Source organism: Plectropomus leopardus, chromosome 15, assembly GCF_026936395.1.
Source record: "Plectropomus leopardus strain MGB_pleo_1.0 chromosome 15, ASM2693639v1, whole genome shotgun sequence".
Classification (NCBI taxonomy): domain Eukaryota; kingdom Metazoa; phylum Chordata; class Actinopteri; order Perciformes; family Serranidae; genus Plectropomus; species Plectropomus leopardus.
Window position 1 is genome coordinate 2,089,721 of NC_142190.1, and position 21,177 is coordinate 2,110,897.

Below are 21,177 nucleotides of genomic sequence, written 5' to 3' on the forward strand. Positions count from 1 at the left end.
TGATAGTGCTTTAAATATTATAGTATAATAATTTCAAATGTGTAATTATGACAATTTTATATGTATTTATATATATATATATATGAACTCAAAGACACTGTACTAAAGTAAAAAAGCAACATAAACATAATCACATAATACACAAATTCACAGCAAACAAATCAACATCCTAAAAAAAATAAAGAAATAAATACTCAACACTTTGCCCTTGCTTTTTAAAAAATAATTGTCTAAATATACTATTTCCTCACAATTTGTGGATCTTTTTTTGATTTGTCTTTTAATTTATCTTTAGATTTTTTTCTTTTATCTTAACTTTTTATTCTGTCTTGATCCTGTTTATTATGATTATTTTTTTCTGTTTATTGTATGTTTATATATATTTTTCTATTCTTTTCTTTTGTATATTACATTTTTTTGTCTGCTTGTAAATGCAAAACTTTTTCTTTTTTTCCCTGTCATGTTTACATGTTCGAAATAAAAGATATTCATTCATTTATTTACACCTCTAATCTCTTTTTAATTATAATTCTCGTCTGGCCTTTGTTTAACGTTTTTGTTCGGTTTTCATTGTTATTGTCCCGCTGTTTTTAAAGGTGCTATATCAATAAAGTTTTTATTATCATCATTACTCCCTAAGTTGCTTATTAGCTTTTTTTTTCTTACGTTTTCAAAAGAAATCGCGCAAATTTGCTCAGTTTAAAGGGTTAAATACTCGTCAAAGGCGTCTGAAAGCAGCACAAGAAACGTGATGGTTTAAAGGGTTAACTGATGGTGTCACTGCAAACACGTGAAAGACCACCTGAGCACGTTTTCACGGCCTTTTTTCTCTCTTTTCGTCACCCTTACCAAGAACTGCATGTGACCATAACGATGTCCGTAACAGATCAATTTATTGTTAACAATCACTGTTTTGGTATAGCGTACTTCAGCAAATGGAGTAAAGAAAACACAGATTAAAATAAGGTCTAGCTAACAATCGCAATAAAAAGAAATAAATAGAAAATAATCCGAGTAAGGTCTAGTAATTCCATGTTCATATGAATACATAACATCTACAGTATAAGTTAATAAATTGAAGCTACTGTATAAATACATCACCAGCATGCACAATATTGTATTATGGAGAATATTGGAGCAGTTATCATCTTTACACTGAAGAAACAGTATAATAGGCAAGTGCATTTCTTGACCAAGAAGAAAACTGAAGACAAAGTAAATCCACAAACCTCAAATCTGCTTTTAGAGCTTCCACTTAACATTGCATGTGCTCTGTCCACGAATTATACCGAGTTGACTAATCGAGTCTGTGGTTCCAGGTTCAGAGATCCTACTGATTGTTATGAAGATAACCGGAGAGTTAAGGGTGGACTCGTGATGTTCAATCGACACGTTTTTTCCCATTTTTCTTTTTTAAATTTCCATCCGTTTTATTTTGGTGAAACAAATCGTTTCCTACGAGGAGCCAATAGAAGTAACGACAATACTGACAATAAGAATTAGGTGTCCAAAAACAGTTAATTTATTTAATAAAGCACATCAGCACATGAGAGGGACAAGCTGCACTAAGTTTACTTTATGAATTTCGTATTTTTAGTTACAGTATGACTGTGTGACTGAGCTGGACACATAACCGGACACAAAGCAAAACAAAAAAACATCGTTCTTTTTTTTATGTTATCTTCAACAACAGAGACAACCTGCTTTTTCACTCGACGATCATAGTGTGCTGCAACTAAAGATACTCGATGAAGTTCGACGCCCCCCCGAGGAAGAAGAAGCCCGTCTTCATCTCTGCAACCCGTCTGCTCGCTCTTTCTCTCACTAAGCAATGACATTCAAGGTGACTCTAATTTTCTGGTTGCTCAAGCGTCAATTTTCTGATTGCTCCTCCCCTCACCAAATACAATAAGACAGCTCAGCTTCATCTGCGCGATAAGACCAGTCTGTGCCAGTGTGAAGGCGTCTGTACCCAATAGTCACACTGTCATCAATGACATACCTCTTGCGTCTAAAGTGGTATTTTGGCAAAATGCTGCAGAGGCTACCAAGGAGGAGGGTTTCATTCTTTTGTTGATTTTTTTTGTTGTTTTTTTTAATTGTAGGTTATTTCTCAAACTAAAATTCCCTCCGTCAACTTTTTTTTTCCACTTTTAATTTGTTGAAAAATAAAGAACAGCAGCCACGTTAGTACCATCGGCTAAATCGGCCGCCGATGTTCCACCGCCCCCCCCCTCCCCCGTCCCATTTTTTTTTTCTTTTAATTTCTAAGAACTTTTTTTAACTAGTATTATTATTTTGTCATCATTTGTGAGCGCGCGTGTTGTGTTGTTTTGGCAGAATGAAGGTTTCGGACGCTTTAGTTGTTGCCCTCGCCTCCCTCGTCGTCCTGCTGGTCGCTCGTCCACAGCGTCAAGTTGTCTCGTAGCAGCTGCATGATGAGAGTGGAGTCTTTGTAGGAGTCCTCGTTCAGGGTGTCCAGCTCGGCGATGGCGTCGTCGAAGGCGGTCTTGGCCAGGTGGCACGCCTGCTCCGGGGCGTTCTGGATCTCGTAGTAGAAGACGGAGTAGTTGAGAGCCAGGCCCAGGCGGATGGGGTGGGTGGGCTGCATGTGCTCCTTGCTGATCTCGTGGGCCTCGCTGTAGGACTTCTCGGAGGACTCCACCACCGAGGCTCTCTTCTCCCCCGTGGCCACCTCGGCCAGGTAGCGGTAGTAGTCGCCCTTCATCTTCAGGTAGAAGACTTTGCTCTCGTGCTGCGTCTCGTTGCAGTTCTTGATCAGGAAGTTGTCGAGGAGGTTGAGCACGTCCTGGCAGACGGCCTCCAGCTCCTTCTCGATCTTTTCCCGGTAGGCGCGCACCATCTCGATCTTCTTCTCGTTGCCGTCGGCCGACGTCTTCTGCTCGATGCTGGAGATGACGCGCCAGGAGGAACGCCTCGCGCCGACCACATTCTTGTAGGCCACAGAGAGCAGGTTCCTCTCCTCGTTGGATAGCGCTTCGTTCAGCTCCGTCACCTGAAGAAACGAGAACACAGAGAAAAGTACAGATGTCAGCGCGGCCAACTCTCGTCTCAAACGACAAATCTAACGGCTGACAATGAGAAAGTTAAAACATGCGACAAAGTACGACACTGAAGCAGCGATAGTCAACTTATGGCCCGCGGGCCAAATCTGGCCCCCCCAGCCATTCTTTAATTCACAGTAAAAATAGTGATTCACACTTTTTATACTTTAAGTATCCATAAGGTGCCAGAGCGCATAAAACAGCATCAAAACAGAGCTCGTTTATGTAAAACAAGTGCCAGTGGAGGATCCAAAACACCCCCGACGGAGGTCCTAATGTCCTAAACTCCTAAAAAGTCCTAAAATCAGAGACTTCCTAACATCCTAGAAACATCCTAAAATCTTAGAAATATTCTAAGATCAGAGCAATATCTTAAAATTCCTAAAACAAAAACCTAAAATCCTGAAAATGTCCTAAAATCTTGGAAACTAGAAACAAGCTGGTAGCAAAATTCCTTAAAATGCGCTAAAAAAAAAAACTATAGAAAAAAATCCTAACATCCAAGAAATACTGCAAAATCCTAGAAATTCCTGAAATTGAGAAATGTCCTAAATCAGACAAAATTCCTAAAATCCTAAAAATGTCCTAAAATCTTGGAACCATGTCAAACGACTAGAAATTTTAAAAAAATCCTAGAAATGCACTAAAACCTTTAAAACATCCTAAAATCTGAGAAATGTCCTATAATCAGAGAAAGGTCTTAAAATCCAAGCGATGTCCTGAAATCTTAGAAATGTCCTCAAATCTGATAAATGTCTCAAAATCCTAGAAATATCCTAAAATTCCTAGAAATGTCCTAAAATGCTAGAAATGTACTAAAATTAAAATGTCCTGAAACCCAAGAAATGTTCTTAAATCATACAAGTGTCCTGAAATTGTAAAAAATCTCCTAAAATCCTGGAGACATGATCTAAATTTCTAGAAATGTGCAAAAATGCTAGAAATGTCCTAAAGTTCTAGAAATCTTAAATCCTAGAAACATCCAAAAATCACATCCTGAGATCCATAAATGTACTAAAATCCTACAAGTTTTCTAAAATTCCAGAAACAACCTTAAATCATAGAAATATACTAAAATCCTTCAAACATCCTAAAATTCCAGAAACATGTATGGGGCCGCTGCGACTGGCCCCTGGCCTGTTGTCATTTTGCAAAAATGGCCCCCAAACAAAGTAACATGAGCATCTCTGATCTAATGAACGTTTAGTTCTTCATCACAAGTTGCTGGAAGACATAAAAAAAAAAAAAAATCGATGCCTCGCTGAAGCGTCGGTGCAGCACAGGAGGCAACAGTCCAGTGACTCCAGCGGGCTAAACCCTGCCCCCAGCTCGCTGACATCATCCTCTGAGGTGACTCCTGATTGGCTGAGCGCCGCTCTGAAAGCTGGTTTTGTTTGGTTTTGACAGGCCTGTGTCTGGCTGGAGGATTTAATCCTTTATACCCCACTGGGACTGTGCAGCAGAGGCATCTTTACAGACCTTTTCTCAGTATAAAGCCTGTTGTTACTTTCTTTTTCAGGACAGAATTCAGAGCAGAGCAGGGGGCCCCGGCCGTCACGTGGAACGGCTCTTCACAATGGCCCTTACTGAGCGCTATATCGAACCTAAAACGACAGTCTGAGGGTGCTGATATTTCTTTTGTACTTAAACAGAAAAAATATCTGGCTTTATCTGGAAAAAATAAAATAGAATAAAATAAAATCAGAAAATTACATTTAAAATTAAAAAAAAAAAATTAAATAGACAAATAAATAACCTATAATCCATGTTAGGCTGAGGCAGTATCACAGTATTATGGTATACCAGGGTACAGAAAATCTGGAAGGTATGGTTTTTTTTTTTAAATAAAGGTGCTCCTCTATATCAAACTCACTGATTGCAGTGCACAGCACGCACCACCAGAGCTCAGTCTGCGGTCTCTAGTGGTGGAAAAGGCGGCTGAGCTGAAAGACAGAGCGACACCTGGTGGTGGAGGGAGAAGTTGCTGCCCCGCTGAAAAACAGCGTAAGGCGGTTTAGCTGGTGGAGCAGTTTTTGGACCAGCTTAAGGTTTGTTTTCGCATCATTTTTGATGGTTTGAGTCTGAAGAAATAAAAGAGTCATGAGGGGAGAGTATGAAAAGCAAAGAGCATAAATCAGTGTTATGTCATGTGTGATGCATAAATGTGCAGAGCTCATCACACCAGCATGTCACAAACCATCAAAGACCAGCAAGAACTGGGTCACGACCATCCGAGACCATCAAAACCAGCTAAAACCAGCTAAAGCCAGCACCAGCATAAGCTGGTTTTAGCTGGTCATGCTGGTGTAACCAGCCTATCAAGCTGTGCACATTAAAAAAAAATTTGGTGAAAATTACCTGAAAATGATGCTGACAAAACATCATTTTTGTAACATCATCATTTTAAATACATAATTATATATATAGTTTTTCTGGACATATTTCATTATTATTTGTTATTTTTTAATAATAATAATAATAATAATAATAATAAATTATTATTTTTATTATTTTACTAATTTTTTGCAATGTGTGGGACATTTGCTAAGTTGTTCTCTGCCTTTTTCCCGGGACGTTCCTTAGATTTTAGGACATTTTTTGGATTTTAGCACATTTTTATAGATTTGGGGATGTTTCAAGGATCTTAGTACATTTCTTAGATTTTAGGACATTAGGATTTTCAGACTTATGAGACAATTAAAGGTCTTCAAGACATTTCTTTGATTTTGGGACATTTCTCGGATTTTAGGAAATTTCTACGACTTCTTTTTCTACACGTCTTCTCCTCGCCGTCCGGGCGGGTCACACTTCCTGCCGCAGCGTCAGATCAGCACTAACAGCTCGCTGTTGAACTTTTTAAATCGCTTTGTGAGACAAATATTCCCCAGAGGTCGTGCTGCGTGACTGCGCAGCATCCTCGACACGTAGCGGAGCCTCTGCGGCGCTCTGAAGGACGCGAAAGCTTAAACCCGTGACCTTTGAGGTGCATCATGGTCACGATGAGCTAACAGCTGTGTCACTCTGCTTTGGTTGGACTCCAGTGACACACAGCAGCTGTTAATCCTCGCCGCAGTCGCTCCCGCAGCCTCTATTGATACAGGCGTGATGACTAATCACGCGTTCATCTGATGAAGACAGAAATCCGTCACGTACGCTCGTCTCTCACACTCATGAAGCAGCGACTCAACAGCCAGAGCGAGATTACAGTAAGAGGGAGGGAGTGGAGGGCAAAGAGCGATCAGTGATGCAATCTCCTGTTTCCATGGCGACTGCAAAACCTGCTTTTTCTTTGCGAGAGCCACACTATCTCTGCTGGAGACGCCGGCCGCGAGCTGCTAATGGCGAGGAGGCTGACATGGCTGACGGCGCGGAGAACGCCGCAGCAGCGTGGGCGGAGGGCGAAGTGCAAACAGGCCGTTTCATATCTCGCACCTTTCAGCACGAGAGACACCTGACGCCATTTTTACATCAGTTTTTAAATAAAAAAAAATAAAATGCATCAATGTTTGATGAAAACCAACCTCCATGTTTGAGTGCAGCCAGTCAACTCAGGGTTCACACACATCGACGCATTTTATCGACACATTTCCACGACTTTTTCATGACTGTTCAGCACCTCTACATCACCGCGCCTTCTCTGAAACAGCCATCAACGCTTTTCACAAGCATTTTCAAACATGTGAAAAACAGCTTATTCAGAACAGGATGAGAACTGAATATTAAAAAATAAATTACATACTGTTTGTTATTTATGAGGCATGTCAAATCATTTTTTAAGAACTGAGGAAGGACTTCGGGTTTTTATTTTGGCTTTAAAGAGGGGCATACAACTTTGGTTTTTTTTTTAAGTAAACTATTTTATCTATTTAAAAAAAAAAACACAAAAACATGTATTTCTTAAAAAAACAAAGTTGGCCATTTTTCCTTAAATGTTTTTGGTAATTTTTTAAAAGAAAAATTTTAGGCAACTGCCTTTTTTTAATTTATTTTTTAAACATTTTTATCAATCGAGTTCTTTTGGGGTGATAAAAGAAAAATGTTTTTCTTTAAAAAATTTGAGGCGATTAATCAATTACTCAAATGTGCATTATTTTTCCACTTTTGATTGTAGGCTCTGTTTACCATGGTACACATACTGTGTATATGTATATATTCTTCTTACCCTGTATACATCGTAGCATCATACACATATTTTATAATTCTAACTTACATACTACTTTCATATACTGCACTGCACATTTAAATATATGTTTACTTTTTTTACACACTCATCAAATTTATCATTTTAAATATTCACATATTAGTGCTGATTGATCCTTATTATTACTATATTTATATTTGATATTTTTACACATTTCACATACTCAGCACATCACTTGTATTTTTTAAATTTTTCCACACTGGAGCTCATTGGTTTTTTTATTACTGTATTTTATATTTCACAGACTTTGCGCTGGTACTTATTTCCACTTTATAATTCTCTGTGCTCGGCATCAGAGCGACAATTTCCCACCGAGGTTAATAAAGTGTTTCTGACAGTGACTGTGCAGCTTCCATGGCGCCACTACAAGTAACTTTTTAGCTTGTTCATTTCCTCCACAAGACGTTGTAAAAATTTACAACTGATAACACGACGACCTCTGCACCGGAAGAGCACGGAGACGGGCGTTGCGTAATGATCCCGCTCAGAAGCACAGGAGAAAGTCACCCTGCCCGCATGAGTCACACGGCTTTCCACCTCTGCGTGCCTTCACACATTACACCACACGTAGCCTAAACGCGTCTCTGACCTCCAGAAAACGCAGCCGGCAGCAGCAGGTCGGCGCTGCGGCGGCCGAGAGGTCACAAAAACAAGGCCTAAACAACACGTCTGTAAAAACATGGCTGCCTTTGTTTCAGGAGGCTGCAGGGCGAGCAGAAAGCCCTGACGGAAGCGCGGTGCGGCCGTGACAATAGAGCTCTGTCTGCCCGTAAAGCTCATCAATCGCGCCTGCTCTCTCGTGACTCGTCCTTACACCAGGCGGTCAAACCTCCAAACAACGGAGCGTTAACACAAACGGAGGCCGGAGCAGGACCATCAATAACTTCCTCTGACGGCGCTCTGCATGACCACTGATGTCCACAGCAGAGACGCCACAGAGACGCCGCAGAGACACCACAGAGACACCGCAGAGACACCGCAGAGACGCTGCAGAGACACCGCAGAGACACCACAGAGACACCACAGAGACGCCGCAGAGACACCACAGAGACACCACAGAGACACCACAGAGACACCACAGAGACACCACAGAGACGCTGCAGAGACACCACAGAGACGCTGCAGAGACACCACAGAGACACCGCAGAGACACCACAGAGACACCACAGAGACGCCGCAGAGACACCACAGAGACACCACAGAGACACCGCAGAGACACCACAGAGACGCCGCAGAGACACCACAGAGACGCCGCAGAGACACCACAGAGACACCGCAGAGACACCGCAGAGACACCACAGAGACGCCGCAGAGACACCACAGAGACACCGCAGAGACGCCGCAGAGACGCCACAGAGACACCGCAGAGACACCGCAGAGACAACGCAGAGACACCGCAGAGACGCCGCGGAGACAACGCAGAGACGCCGCAGAGACACCGCGAGACACGGAAACGCAACCTGCTCTGCCCGAGGGACACTTACAAAATGAGAAAGTCAGGGGGACAGTCCCAGCAGCCCCATACATGTTTCTAGAATTTTAGGACATTTTTCAGATTTTGGAAAATTAAAGGATTATAGGACACTTCTAGGATTCTGGGACATTGCTTTGACTTTGGTACATTTCTCAGATTTTAGGGCATTTCTGGGATTTTAAGATACTTCTGGGATTTTTAGCACATTTCTAGAACTTTTAGAAAGTTTCTAGGATTTTGGGATGTTTTTTAGATTTAAGGACATTTCTAGGATTTAAACATGTTTCTAGGATTTTAGGACATTTCTGAGATTTTAGGACATTTCTAAGTTTTTAGAGCATTTCTAGGATTTTTAGGACATTTATAGGATTTTGAGATATTTTTAGGATTTTAGGACGTTTCTGGGATTTTAAGAAGGTCTTTGCTGGGACCTCTGTCGGGGGTGTTAGGGATCCTTACTGGCCATTTTTTAAATTAACAAGCTCTATTTTGATGCTGTTTTATGTCTCGGGCACCTTATTTATACTAAAAGTCCAAAAACAATTCCCAGTGTCAAACACTTTATTTTTATCATGAATTAGATAATGGTTTGGGGGGGCCACCCAGCACCCTATTGAGGGCCTGATTTGGCCTGCGGGCCGTACGTTGAGTATCACTGAGTTAAGGATTGCTCTTCACAGAATGAGAGCTTGCCACAGTCCTCATTTTTCTCCCTGATTCACGCTCTCCTTCTGTCTTTTTCTTGCTCATTTGCTCTCCTAACCTGATGTGACAAACCCCCCCGCCGACCCTCTTTCAGCCAGCGGAGCACAAAGGCGCCGTGGACCACCTGACGTCACTGCTGGTGTGAATAGGGCTGCAGCCTTGGTGCTGAGGGGGATGCGAGGCGGTGCATGTGCCTGTCTTAGTAATGGTGGTGGAGAGGGAGCTTCAACTGGCTCTTTGTTGCTATGCCAACACACATGACAGCAGTCTGTAGCTGTGATTACAGCTGATGTGCACATCCAATAATAAGTCACATAAAGGGATGATCACTCAGAAGGACTGAGGAAGATGAAGAGGACATGATTAAGGTCCTGCAGCACGACGGAGAGAGGTCAGACTATTAGTTAACCCTTTGAAACCCGAGCAGATTGGCTTGATTTTTTTCAGAAACATGAAAGAACACAATGAGCAATAACATAAGAAATATCCCCCAATATTAGCAAGAGTGCACAAGAATTACCTCAAAATTATTGTTTTTTAAAAAGGAATAATAATAATAATAATAATAATAATAATAATAATAATAATAATACCAAAAAAACAAGAACAAACAAGGTATATTTTTAAATTCTATAATTCTGTAAGATATTTTCAAATGTTAAGTTATGATAATTATAAATACATATTTGTAACTTTTTTTTTCATTTTTCACAAGGCAAACTAGTAGATATATAAAGTCTTTGATAACCATATCTAAGGGATAATGACATTGTGTAGACAGATAAACATAAATATATATATTAATAGATATACATATACAGAAATCTCTAAATCTAATAATGTCATTTCATTCATGCACTGAAGACCTAAAAAATAATATATCGATCAAAATTTAAACTATTTTTATGCAGGTGCATGGATGGATGGATGGATGGATGGAAACGTTTAAAAAATAAATACATTTTATTTTAAAAAAGGGTAAAAAAGGTGACAGAGTGCATAAAACGCATCAAAATACAGCTTGTACATGTATAAACTGATATATATATCAATGTCAAGAGTTTTTCTCTCTAATATCAATCTGCATCTGCCCTAAAACTCCACAATCCGTTTGGCTCTGATTGCAATTTTATCGTATTTCTAACAAATTTCACCCTCATCAAAGTAGTTTCCCACAGGCGCCAAATTCACTTTTTTATTTCTGGTTGTGTGTGCAGACACATGCTGACACGTGCGACACGTGCGACACGTACGTCTTCCATTAACCAACAAAAATCACTGCTAAAGACCGTACGTGAAAATTCCCCAAAGTTCTGCACAAACACAAACTACAGTCAGCAGTTAGCACTTCTGCTGCACTTTTCAGACTGATTTTAACTCAGATGCATCTCAGCTACGACCGAAATGCATCACGTTTTCCTCGACCTGAAGCGCGAACCACGACGACATCAGTGGTCGTGTTGTATTTTACAGTTTGGGATGAGAGACGGTGGAGACGTCGCGTGAGACAGAAAAGAGCATGCAGCTGTCTCATTAATATTTGGTTCAAATTTGTCTTTTTGATTAAAACAAATATCTGCAAAAACAGAACAAAAGTTTGCAGGAAATCAACGTGATCGGAGGTTTTGTGAATCCTGTTCACTTCTGTTGTGGATCGTGAAACTGATGACTCATCTTTGTTTAATGAATCTGCGCTAAAACTGGTGGAAATGCAGGCAGGTTCGATAAAGAATAAAGGATCCAAGAATCCCGAACGGACCAGCTCAGGAAAAAGGAGCGGACGAACAGAAATACCAGGACGGCAGCTGCCGCAGCAGATCTCTGCCGAGCAGAGTCGAGGTGAGTTAGAGCGAATATGCAGGTTAATGTAACGTCAGCGTGTTAAAAATCACAAATGCAGATAGTTTTCTCTCGCTGCTACAGATGACATTTAATTTTTAATGAATAATGCAAACACAGATATTTTAACGCTGGAAAAAAAAAACCTGCTTGAAATCTGAGCAAATTAGCTTGATTTCTCTCAAAAACATGGACAAAAGGTCATGAACAACATAACAAGAAATAACCCAAAAATTTGATTTTTTTTTAGTTACAAGAAAATTGCCTGTAATTAACAACAAAACAGGAAAGTACAAGAACAAAAATAGAAAATGACGTGATAAGTTCTACAATAAAAAAGAATTATAAGTACATTTTTTCTGTAGCTTAACTTAAATATTTAATATATGTGTCTTTATATTTTTCCACTAGTTATTAAACAGATTTTTACGATTCTGTCTCCCTTTTTTAAGCTAATTTTAAGTGATTTTTTTTTTCCAATTTGGGGACATTTAGTACCAAGTTGCTGATGTTTTTTGAAATAAATAAAACCAGTTTGCTCGTGTTTAAAAGGTTTAAAATGCTTTTGAAAGGCGTCTGAACACAGCACAAGAAAACTGATGTCGAGCCTGGTTTCAAAGGGTTAAAACTGCTTCTGTCAGTCGACAGAAGAGATATGACGCGTCAGATATTACTGTGAGTAACCAACAGCTTATTAAAATATATAAAGGGTGTATATCACAGTACTGTCATGTTAAACCCACTTTTTCCTGCTTCGCTGTTATTTTTAGATGCTTCTGTCTGAAAAAGGTTAAATAAGGGTTAATTCAGCTCCTCCCAGTTCTCTTCTATGACAGCAAAAAAAAAATATATATATAACCTGCCACACAATTAGCATTAAGCCACATTAGTTAAATCAAACCTTATTTTGAACTCCTGATCACAGTTTGGAGGCGCTGCAGCTCCTCGCGTGCTGACTGGCAGAGTTACTGACAATGACAGCGCTGAGATTATTGTGTAATGCATTACTAATACTTGCTCAGAAACTGTGTCGGGGTTCCTCCCAGCTCTCCCGTCCTGTCAGAATCACCCTTTTCACACTTTCTGCTGCTCTGTAATAATCCTGTAAACTCATTCGGGGGAATGAAATCCCAAACAAATAACCTTCGTCACGGTGCCGAAGCAATAAAGCCTCGAAACTTCAAACCAAATATGAAATGTGGACTCCACGAACAAAACGCAATAAACACAAGATCCAAAATTAAAGCGGGGAGAAGTTTTTAAAAATGTATTTCTGCAAGCTGTCGGAGTCCTTGTTTGCTCCCTGACCAGTTTCCTCCAGAGAGCAGTAACTGTCACACTTATTCACCACTGCAGCGTTACCGGGACACCGAGGAGACGGCCCGTCCCCACAGGGCCCGAGCAGAAACCTGCAAGGCTGAGAAATGAAGACGATGCAAACTGCAGTTCCTCTAATGTCCACTAGAGGCCGGCTCCAAAACAGAGTCAGTCCCCACAAAGCAGCATGTTAAAATGTCCAACTTTACGGCCGAAAAAAACCTCGCACAAAAAATGGTTCTGGTCTCTGTAGCTAATTTCAACATTCACAACTTTACAGAGTTTCATCATTTATATAATACACCTGTTTATATTTTCATAAGGATTAAATCTGTGATGCTCAACTTAAAGCCCCTGGACCAAGTCTGGCCCCCAACAGGCTGCCTGGTGGCCCCCGAGCCATTTTCAAATTCACAATAAAAATAAAGTGATTCATGCTGGGAATTGTTTTTATACTTTTAGTATCCATAAGGTGCCAAAAGAGCACCAAAACCGCGGTCCTAGCTAAGATCATAATGTCCTTAAATCCTAGAAATATCCTAAAATCCTACAAATGTCCTAAAATCTGATCGATGTCTCTAAAATCCTAGAATCATCCCTAAAATTCTGCATATGTGCCAAAATCATATAAATGTGCTTAAAATCCCAGAAATGTCCTATAATCCAAGAAACAACCTAAAATTCTAGAAATAGCTTAAAATCGTAGAAATGTCACATATTCCCAAAAATGTCCTGAAATTCTAGAAATGTTCTAAAATCCTAAGAAAAAAAACCTAAAAAATCCCAAAAAACCTAGAAACATGTACGTGGCTGCTGTGGCCCCTGGCCTCCTGTCGTTTTGCAGAATTGGCCCCTGAGCAGAGCAGGTCGAGTGTCCCCTCCACACACTGTAAAACGTTTGTCACCAAACAGTGAAATAAACCACGTAACGTTTCAGTTTCCCGTGCTGACAGTTAGTTTAACACCATCGCTGACGGCTGACACTGCAGCATCTGATTTGTCTGCTGCTGACAACATCGCCTGGACGAGAAACAGGGACCCGATCCATCGTGTTTTTTTAAATTCCCACCTCAAACTCAGCGAGCCACCTGAGGCTGATTTTTGCTGTTTTTTAACAGAAAACGATGCTGCGTTCAGGAGTGAGCAGATTCTCCCGGCGTGGGTGTGAGTGGGATTGTGCATCTTGTGGGAGATATCTTCAACATTAAATAAGAGTTATTTTCCCAAAATAAATGCCCATGATCTGTTTTTTCCACCTATGAGGAGCTAAATCTTAGATCCTGATTGCTACATCAGAGTGCTAAATTTGGAAACGGGGTTATAGCTGCAGAAGATGTGAACATTTTGTAGTTCATCCTCATTTTTTTGCAGATTTTGTCCAGAGGGCATTGATTGGAAGCATCAAACTTCTTCACTTTATTTCCTAACGCACTAAAAAAAACCTAAAACCTAAAACCTCAATTCAATTCTGAACTCAGCCGGTGTCACCTCAGGACATTTCAGGACGTCCCGAAATGAGTCAATGATGAGTCACAAAGGCACCACAAGAGAAGCCCACCTCTCCCACACACACACACACACACACACACACACACACACACACACACACACACACACACACACACACACACACACACACACACACACACACACACACACACACACACACTCTCTCTCTAATCAGCTTCATCTGATTACATTTTGCAGAACTGAGCGACACTATTTTAGCGTCATTTTGCTGCCATGATGTCGACTTTTCCTTTTTGCTTAGTCACCGTCGACGAGTGCGGCGACATAAATAAATGCCGGCGGCACCGTCAGACGTCACAATGACACATCCACGCTGCGCGGCACTTCTGATGTAGTTCAAAGGAAAGAGAGGACGGCTAAAAATGGAAGAAGGAGGAGAAGAAGAAGAGAGGATTCATCCTTCCTGCTGAAAACATCTTCTCAGTGTGAAACATGCACACACGAGACGCATTTCCAGACAGACACATTTGCACAAAACTAAAGCAATATTTTCCAAAATGTCGTTCAAACAACATTCTCCTCTGCAGATAACGTTCCAGTAACCATGGCGACAGACGTTCAAAACATTAGCAGCTTTATTTCTATTGCAGCCGCCAAACTAGCCGTCATTATTTCCACCTGAAGGTGCCGGAGGTCGTGGGGCCGTAACGGAAAGATGAGCCCTTCAGCCTGTAACACCGTGTGATTTTGGGATGTCTCAGACAAAAGATGAGCATCATTAAGAAACGTGGCGATATCTCTCAAAAACGGCGGTCCACGTCGCACAGTGAGAGAGGTTCATCTGCTGCAAGTCAACTAACCAGCCAACAGAAATCCAGCACCGGATCGGCGCCACTCTGCTGAATGCTAGCAGGCAGTAAATGTGTCAAGCTCGTGTCACAAAATTGGCCACGTTGGCATCTTTTCCAGTCATGACCTCGTCCACATTCTCCTCTTCTTCTTCTTTCTGACACACTCAAATCCCGCTACAGCGAATTTTTTACATTTTTCTCACCACTACAGCGGCGTAGCTGGACGACACGCCGCCGACGGTTTTTTGTTGTGTATCGACACTGACGGACAGACGTCACAGCCTGCGGTTCAGTCAGTGATGTTTCGTGCAGTTTGCATGCGTCAAACTTGATGTTGTACCCACATTTTTTAAGATTAGACTGTAGCTGCACTAAACCAAAGATTGCAAAGATCTCACAGTTTGCAGGATGCTTTAAAAATGTTTCTAGGATTTTAGGATGTTTCTTGGATTTAAGGACATTTCTCAGGTTGGACAACGTTTCTAGAATTTTATGGCATTTTTAGGGTTTTAGGACATTTCTCAGATTTTAGGATTTGACAAGATTTCTAAGATTTTAGGACATTTTGTTTATATACCTAGGACCTCTGTCGGGGGGTGCGGGGGATCCTCCACGAGCACTTTTTTTGATAAACAAGCTGTATTTTGCTGTTTTATGCACTCTGGCAGCTTACTTTTACTGTGAATCAGAAAATGGCTATTAGGGGCCAGACTTGGTCCACGGGCCATAAGTTGAGCATCACTGACTAAATCCTTATTAAATTTTTTATTGTTTTATTTTGTTTCTGTGGACTTCCAGTGAAGTGTGATCTTTGATGCTAAAATGACAATTTATTTAAAAGGAGTCTGGCTGTTTCTTTATTAGCAATTTCGAGTTTGTTTCTGGCTAAACAAAAAGGATATTACTCTTTAACAGTGCGGTCTATCTCTGTAGGGATCCTTTCCATAAACTGCTAAAATACGAACGTGTCAAAGACAAAAACAAACACTTTAAGTAGACGTGCACTGACGGTGCACACGTGCCCTGAGTGGTTACACTGCAGCTCTGCAGCACTCAGGACTATTTTTAAAAACTGTTGTTCCCATTAGTCACTTTAGCACAAAAACACTGCAGAAACAGGGATGAAAAATACCAAAGTTACAGTTCAGATGAACTATAAAGAAACATACATTCAGTGTATGAAGCAGCTGCAGCTCAACGCGTCTGTTAATGCGTCCATGACAGAATAATGCATCCGCTTCATTAAGTGTGATGAGCCCTGGCTCTCTGTGCCATGCACTTCCTGAGACGCTCTGCAGTGTGAGAGTGTGTGTGTGTGTGTGTGTGTGTGTGTGTGTGTGTGTGTGTGTCACACAGCGAATACACAATAACTAAATCAAATCGGCACATCATACTGGCTACGGTCACTAAATTAAATCAGTCGAGATAAGACCTGTGAGTCTATAAAAGTGAGATAAAACCAACAGGCCTTGACTTCAATAAATCAGAGAATATATTTTAGGGATCAGCAGATTATCAGCGTGGTAGATTTGTTGGGGTTGATATTTGGCAGTTTTATTTTAATGATTGCCGATTAAATAAATTAATTAAAAAGTGCAAAGAAAGTGTCAGCATGGGAGGAACTTTTATTTTGTAAACCTCAAGGAGATGTTTTTATTTATTAATTTTTTATTTTAATTTTCACTTGATTTTATTGGAAAAAATAAAGTTGCTCGGAACTTTTTAGTTTTTTTTTTTTTCATTTTTTTTTTTGATTAAATAAAGTTTTGTATTGGAGTTGGATTTATTCCAAATTCTAAATATTGACAAAGATTTTTCACTTTTATTGTAAATGCTTATCAGTTTCAATTATCAGTTATGGCGCTCATTAAATACTAATAATTGTCGGCCAGGTGCTGTAATACACCTGTTTTTGTGCGTCATCCAAAATGATTTCTTAACTTTCTTTGTCTTTTCTGATATCAGTATTAAAAATGCCAGATCGATTATAGATTAACAGATATGATAATTTTTTTAGTAAACTTTTTTTTTTAATGTTTTCGGATAAAACCATAGTTTTCCTGCATATCAATTATTTTTTGTTGTTCTGCAACAGCAGCTTAAATCCAAATTCACGCTGTGTGGCCGGTGGCAACTTCTGTTTCAGAGCGCTGAGGAGCTGATTTTTGGTAAATACTGTAACACGGGGCTGGGCGCTATGAGGCCTTTAAATAACATCACAGTATTTTTTGGCCATATCACGGTTCACAATATATATCACGATATTTTAAATCTCCTCAAAAGCTTCATAGAGGCTGGGCAACAAAATCAAAAGTCACGATATGATGAAATACGTAGATATTAATATTGTGGCAGTATTTTAGGGATGACTATTTATTGAGTTTTTATATTTTTTTGTATTTTGTCATATCTTCAAGCCTATGATTCTCACAAAAATACTTTTCTTTTTTGCATACTGAAAATGAAGGTCACTCAAACTGATTTCACGAGTCTTAACCCTTTGAAACCTGAGCAGCTTGGCTTGATTTCCTCTTCAACTTTACAAGAAATTGTCCCAAATATGACAAGATGTTAATACAGTTACAAGAAAACAGCCTGAATTTAAAAAAATAAAAATGAAAATAAAAACAAGTGCCTGAAAAAGTTCTTTAAAATCTTTTTAAAAAATAAATATATAATTCTGATAATGTAAGATTAAAAAATTGATGTATTGGTATTTTCCATTTTCTTTCAAAAATATAGAATTTTTAATACTTTTCTTCCTCCTTTAAAAAAACATTTTTAACTAATTTTCAGGTCATTGTCTTTTCACCTTTTCCCAATTTCTTTCAATTTGCGTGTTATCTTTTGCCAAGTTACTCACTGCCTGTTTCCCAAGTTGTATGAAAATATTCAAAACATTTGCAATTGCAAAGAATTTCTAAAAAGTACAAAAACATTACCTAAAAATTAAAAGAAAAGAAAGTTACAGAAAAAATACAAACAAAACAATTACCTTAAAATTAAATGCAGGGGGGGGGGGGCTGTTGCTTTTTAAAAAATATTTTTTACAAATTCGTTGCAATTTGCGGAACACTTTTTTCAAGTTGCTGATTTTCAGCAAACCAATCTGTTCATACAGTTGTGAAAAAGTCTGCACAAGAAACGAAATCCAGGTTTCAAAGGGTTAAAGATGACTCAATAATGACGCTGTAGAAGTATTTTTTGATGGTGAGACATGCTGCCCTGATATCTTTTGTATTATCACCTCATAAGGGCGCTGGTGAGATCAGCGGTCCACGCGAACATTACGGTTCATGGTGCGAGTGTGTGTGAGTGTGAGGCGTTTTTCAGTCCTCCTGTCGACTGTAATCCTGCTTATTTGGTTCCGTTGCCATCGGGGCGGTTACCATGTCTGCAGTGGCAAGGGATTCCCCTCAAAAGATGGGCGAGGCAGCAGACACACCCCGCTGCCCAGTGCTGCAGAGAGACTGGCTGGGTGAGGGGCAGCTCTCCCTCTGACTCGGCACAAATGGAGAAGGGGTGGAGCCCCCGGGCCCCCCTCTGGCATTACCACTACAGCCTGGTCCTGGAGAGCGGCACACGAGCGTGGCCTTTTAAACTCGCTCATGGCTTAACTTGTTGAGCTCCGGTAGAAAACTTCCTCTAGGAAACAGGCCTTGTTAATAAAAGCACAAAATATATGACAGTTTTTTTGAGGGAAATTGTAGAAATATGACCAAAACTGCATACCTACAGCTAAAAACAAGAAAGCTAAATGCATAATAAAGAAATCTAATATCACTTAAAAGCCACAATTTGTAACCACGGACACAATAAGAAGCCCTGCACACAAATTTCATTCTCACACATAAAATATTTGCATGACTTTCCACAGCCAGTTTGTGTCTTCCTTTGTGCTCTGACTGTAGATCCACAGAGATGCAGCCTTTGTGATAAACGCTGCCTGTGAAATGGTGCACTACGGGTGGGCCTGTGCTGCATCTTGGCAGATGCTGCGGCACGCCTCTGTGTGGGAACCTGCTGGAAGAGGTCGAGGACGCAGGGATGCGGTTCCTCCACAGCATCGATTAACACACGCAGCCCGTCATCACAGTACACTTTGCAGACACACACACACTAAAAAAAAAACTACCATTTGCTGCAATATGACATCCAGAGAGCTTTCTGGAAGAGCTGTCCGTCCACCAACACCCACGTCTGTAAGGTTCGCATTTTGTGCGCCGCTTCTGCGCAAATCGATTGCGATCAACCTTCAGCCAACATTGCTCCTTCCCAATGCGCAAAAATGAAGCGCAAAGTGGGCCTCCACATCACCTCAGCATCCAGCCAAAGAAAAAGCGGCAATTCGCCCTAAATTATCTCTCGTGCAAACCGGAACACGACCATCAGCACAGCCTGCGATGTCACTCTCATCATCATGGTACCACCTAAGCTCGTCCTCCGCTCCACTTTGCGCATCTTTCGACATTTTGAGCCCATTTTCGCCACCGAGCTCACATTTGACCCACACACACGCACACTCGGTTAAAACGCGTCTTTTTGTTATTTTTCTGCGCCTTTATTTCCGCCCGGTGCTTTCACAACCGAGCAGCCTGGCCGTCTTTTAAAGGAGCCTGGTGAAAGGCACCGCCCCAAGATCAAACAGCCCGCATTTCAACCACAATCCACCGCAACACACCGCACACAAACCCCCGATTCACTGCAAAGTGCGTGTTTTATTCCAACATCATCGTGTCGAAACGCTTTCACTGATATCTTCAAATAAAAGGAAGCGGGTGAAACACGAACATAGGCTTTACGGGCCTTGCAGTCCTCTCCAGCATGATGCTGCCCAAATCTTACCATAGCACTAATATACCCCGCTCGTAATTATGTATTTCTTATAAACGTGTTCTTTAATCATAAGTTTCATACACCAATTTTGCGTAGTTTATCCGCGTAAAGTCAAAATGTGTCCTACAACACGGGAGGCAGCGTCTCGTGTCTGCGTAATGCTACAAACCAGCTTTTACGCATTTCTCATAATTACGCACACGCACACAAATCAAAGAGGATTTATGATTTTTGAAAGATACAAAGAGAAAGGTCATTTCAGAGGAAGCCTACTCACCGATTTCATGGCAGCTGCCATATCATCGTACCTCTCCGCCTGCTCGGCCAGCCTGGCTTTCTGCACCAGTTGCTCGCGGTCTACCATTTTCAGATGTCGTGCGTGTGTTTGCTGTCGTTTGTGTTTCGGAGCTGAAGAATCGTTATATGAAGGTTTTTAATGCAGATACCGGGTCCTTCTCTCCGCTGCAGCTGCTGCCTGCTGTCTGAGTGCCTGCCGACGGGACACCCCTCCCCCTCCGAGCACTTTCCCTCGGTTGTGTCACCACCCAAAAAGGCGTGTCTTCGCAGAGTGATGTAACGGGCTTGGCAGTCCACAGAAAATGACAGCACAGCCTATTGCCCTACACTGAGGCAATGTAGGCTGCACATATCCGAGCAGAAGGAGGTCGTTTTTACAGCGTGCTCACATATACTGTAGCGGATCTATCGAGCTTTCCAAGGACAGATTCACAAATACAGAGCTTTACTTTATGAGCATGGGCGGATTATGAGACAGTGGGCACCGGGGCACTGATATGCAAAAGGCCCCACTATACCTCCCACTTAGAGGAGCATAGCACACAGACAGAGGTGATTTTACCTCTTTTTTGTTGTTTTGCATCTCTTTATACATTTTTGATTTAAAAGACAGAGCTCAAAGAGACATAAAATATCTAAAAACACACACAAAATGACCTCAAAACGACACAAATGACCTCAAAAAGACACAAAAGGACAAATAAAATGTCCATAGAAGACACAAAATGACTTTAAAAGAGGACAAAATTAACTCAAAAAGCAACAGAATTACTTCAATGATACAAAATGACCTCAAAGAGACAAAAAAGTTCCACAAAAAGACACAAAATGATCCCAAGGAGACACAAAAAACTAAAACCACATACAAAATGACCTCAAAATGACAAAAAGGGATTTAAAAGGGACACAAAACAACAAAAATTACACAAAATTGTCTCAAAGAGCCATGAAACGACCCAAAAAAGAAGTAAAACATCCATAAAAGACACAAAGTGACCTCAAAAAGAAACAATATGATCTCCAAGAAACAAGAAAGTACTACAAAGACACAAATGACCAAAAAAGTCGCAAAATGACCTCAAAGAGAAACAAAACAACTACAACCACATACACAATGACCTC

General features: G+C 40.7%; 1 protein-coding gene across 1 annotated transcript; it reads right to left on the reverse strand.

The window, feature by feature from the left end:
* Positions 1 to 874: 874 nt before the first annotated feature.
* Positions 875 to 20,292, reverse strand: ywhag1 (3-monooxygenase/tryptophan 5-monooxygenase activation protein, gamma polypeptide 1). The gene is made up of 2 exons (XM_088088133.1): positions 20,036 to 20,292; positions 875 to 3,016 (listed from the first exon to the last, which is right to left on the reverse strand). Exons 1-2 carry the CDS (start codon positions 20,120 to 20,122, stop codon positions 2,360 to 2,362), a joined length of 744 nt encoding a protein of 247 aa, XP_087944259.1. The 5' UTR covers positions 20,123 to 20,292; the 3' UTR covers positions 875 to 2,359.
* Between the last annotated feature and the right edge of the window lie 885 nt (positions 20,293 to 21,177).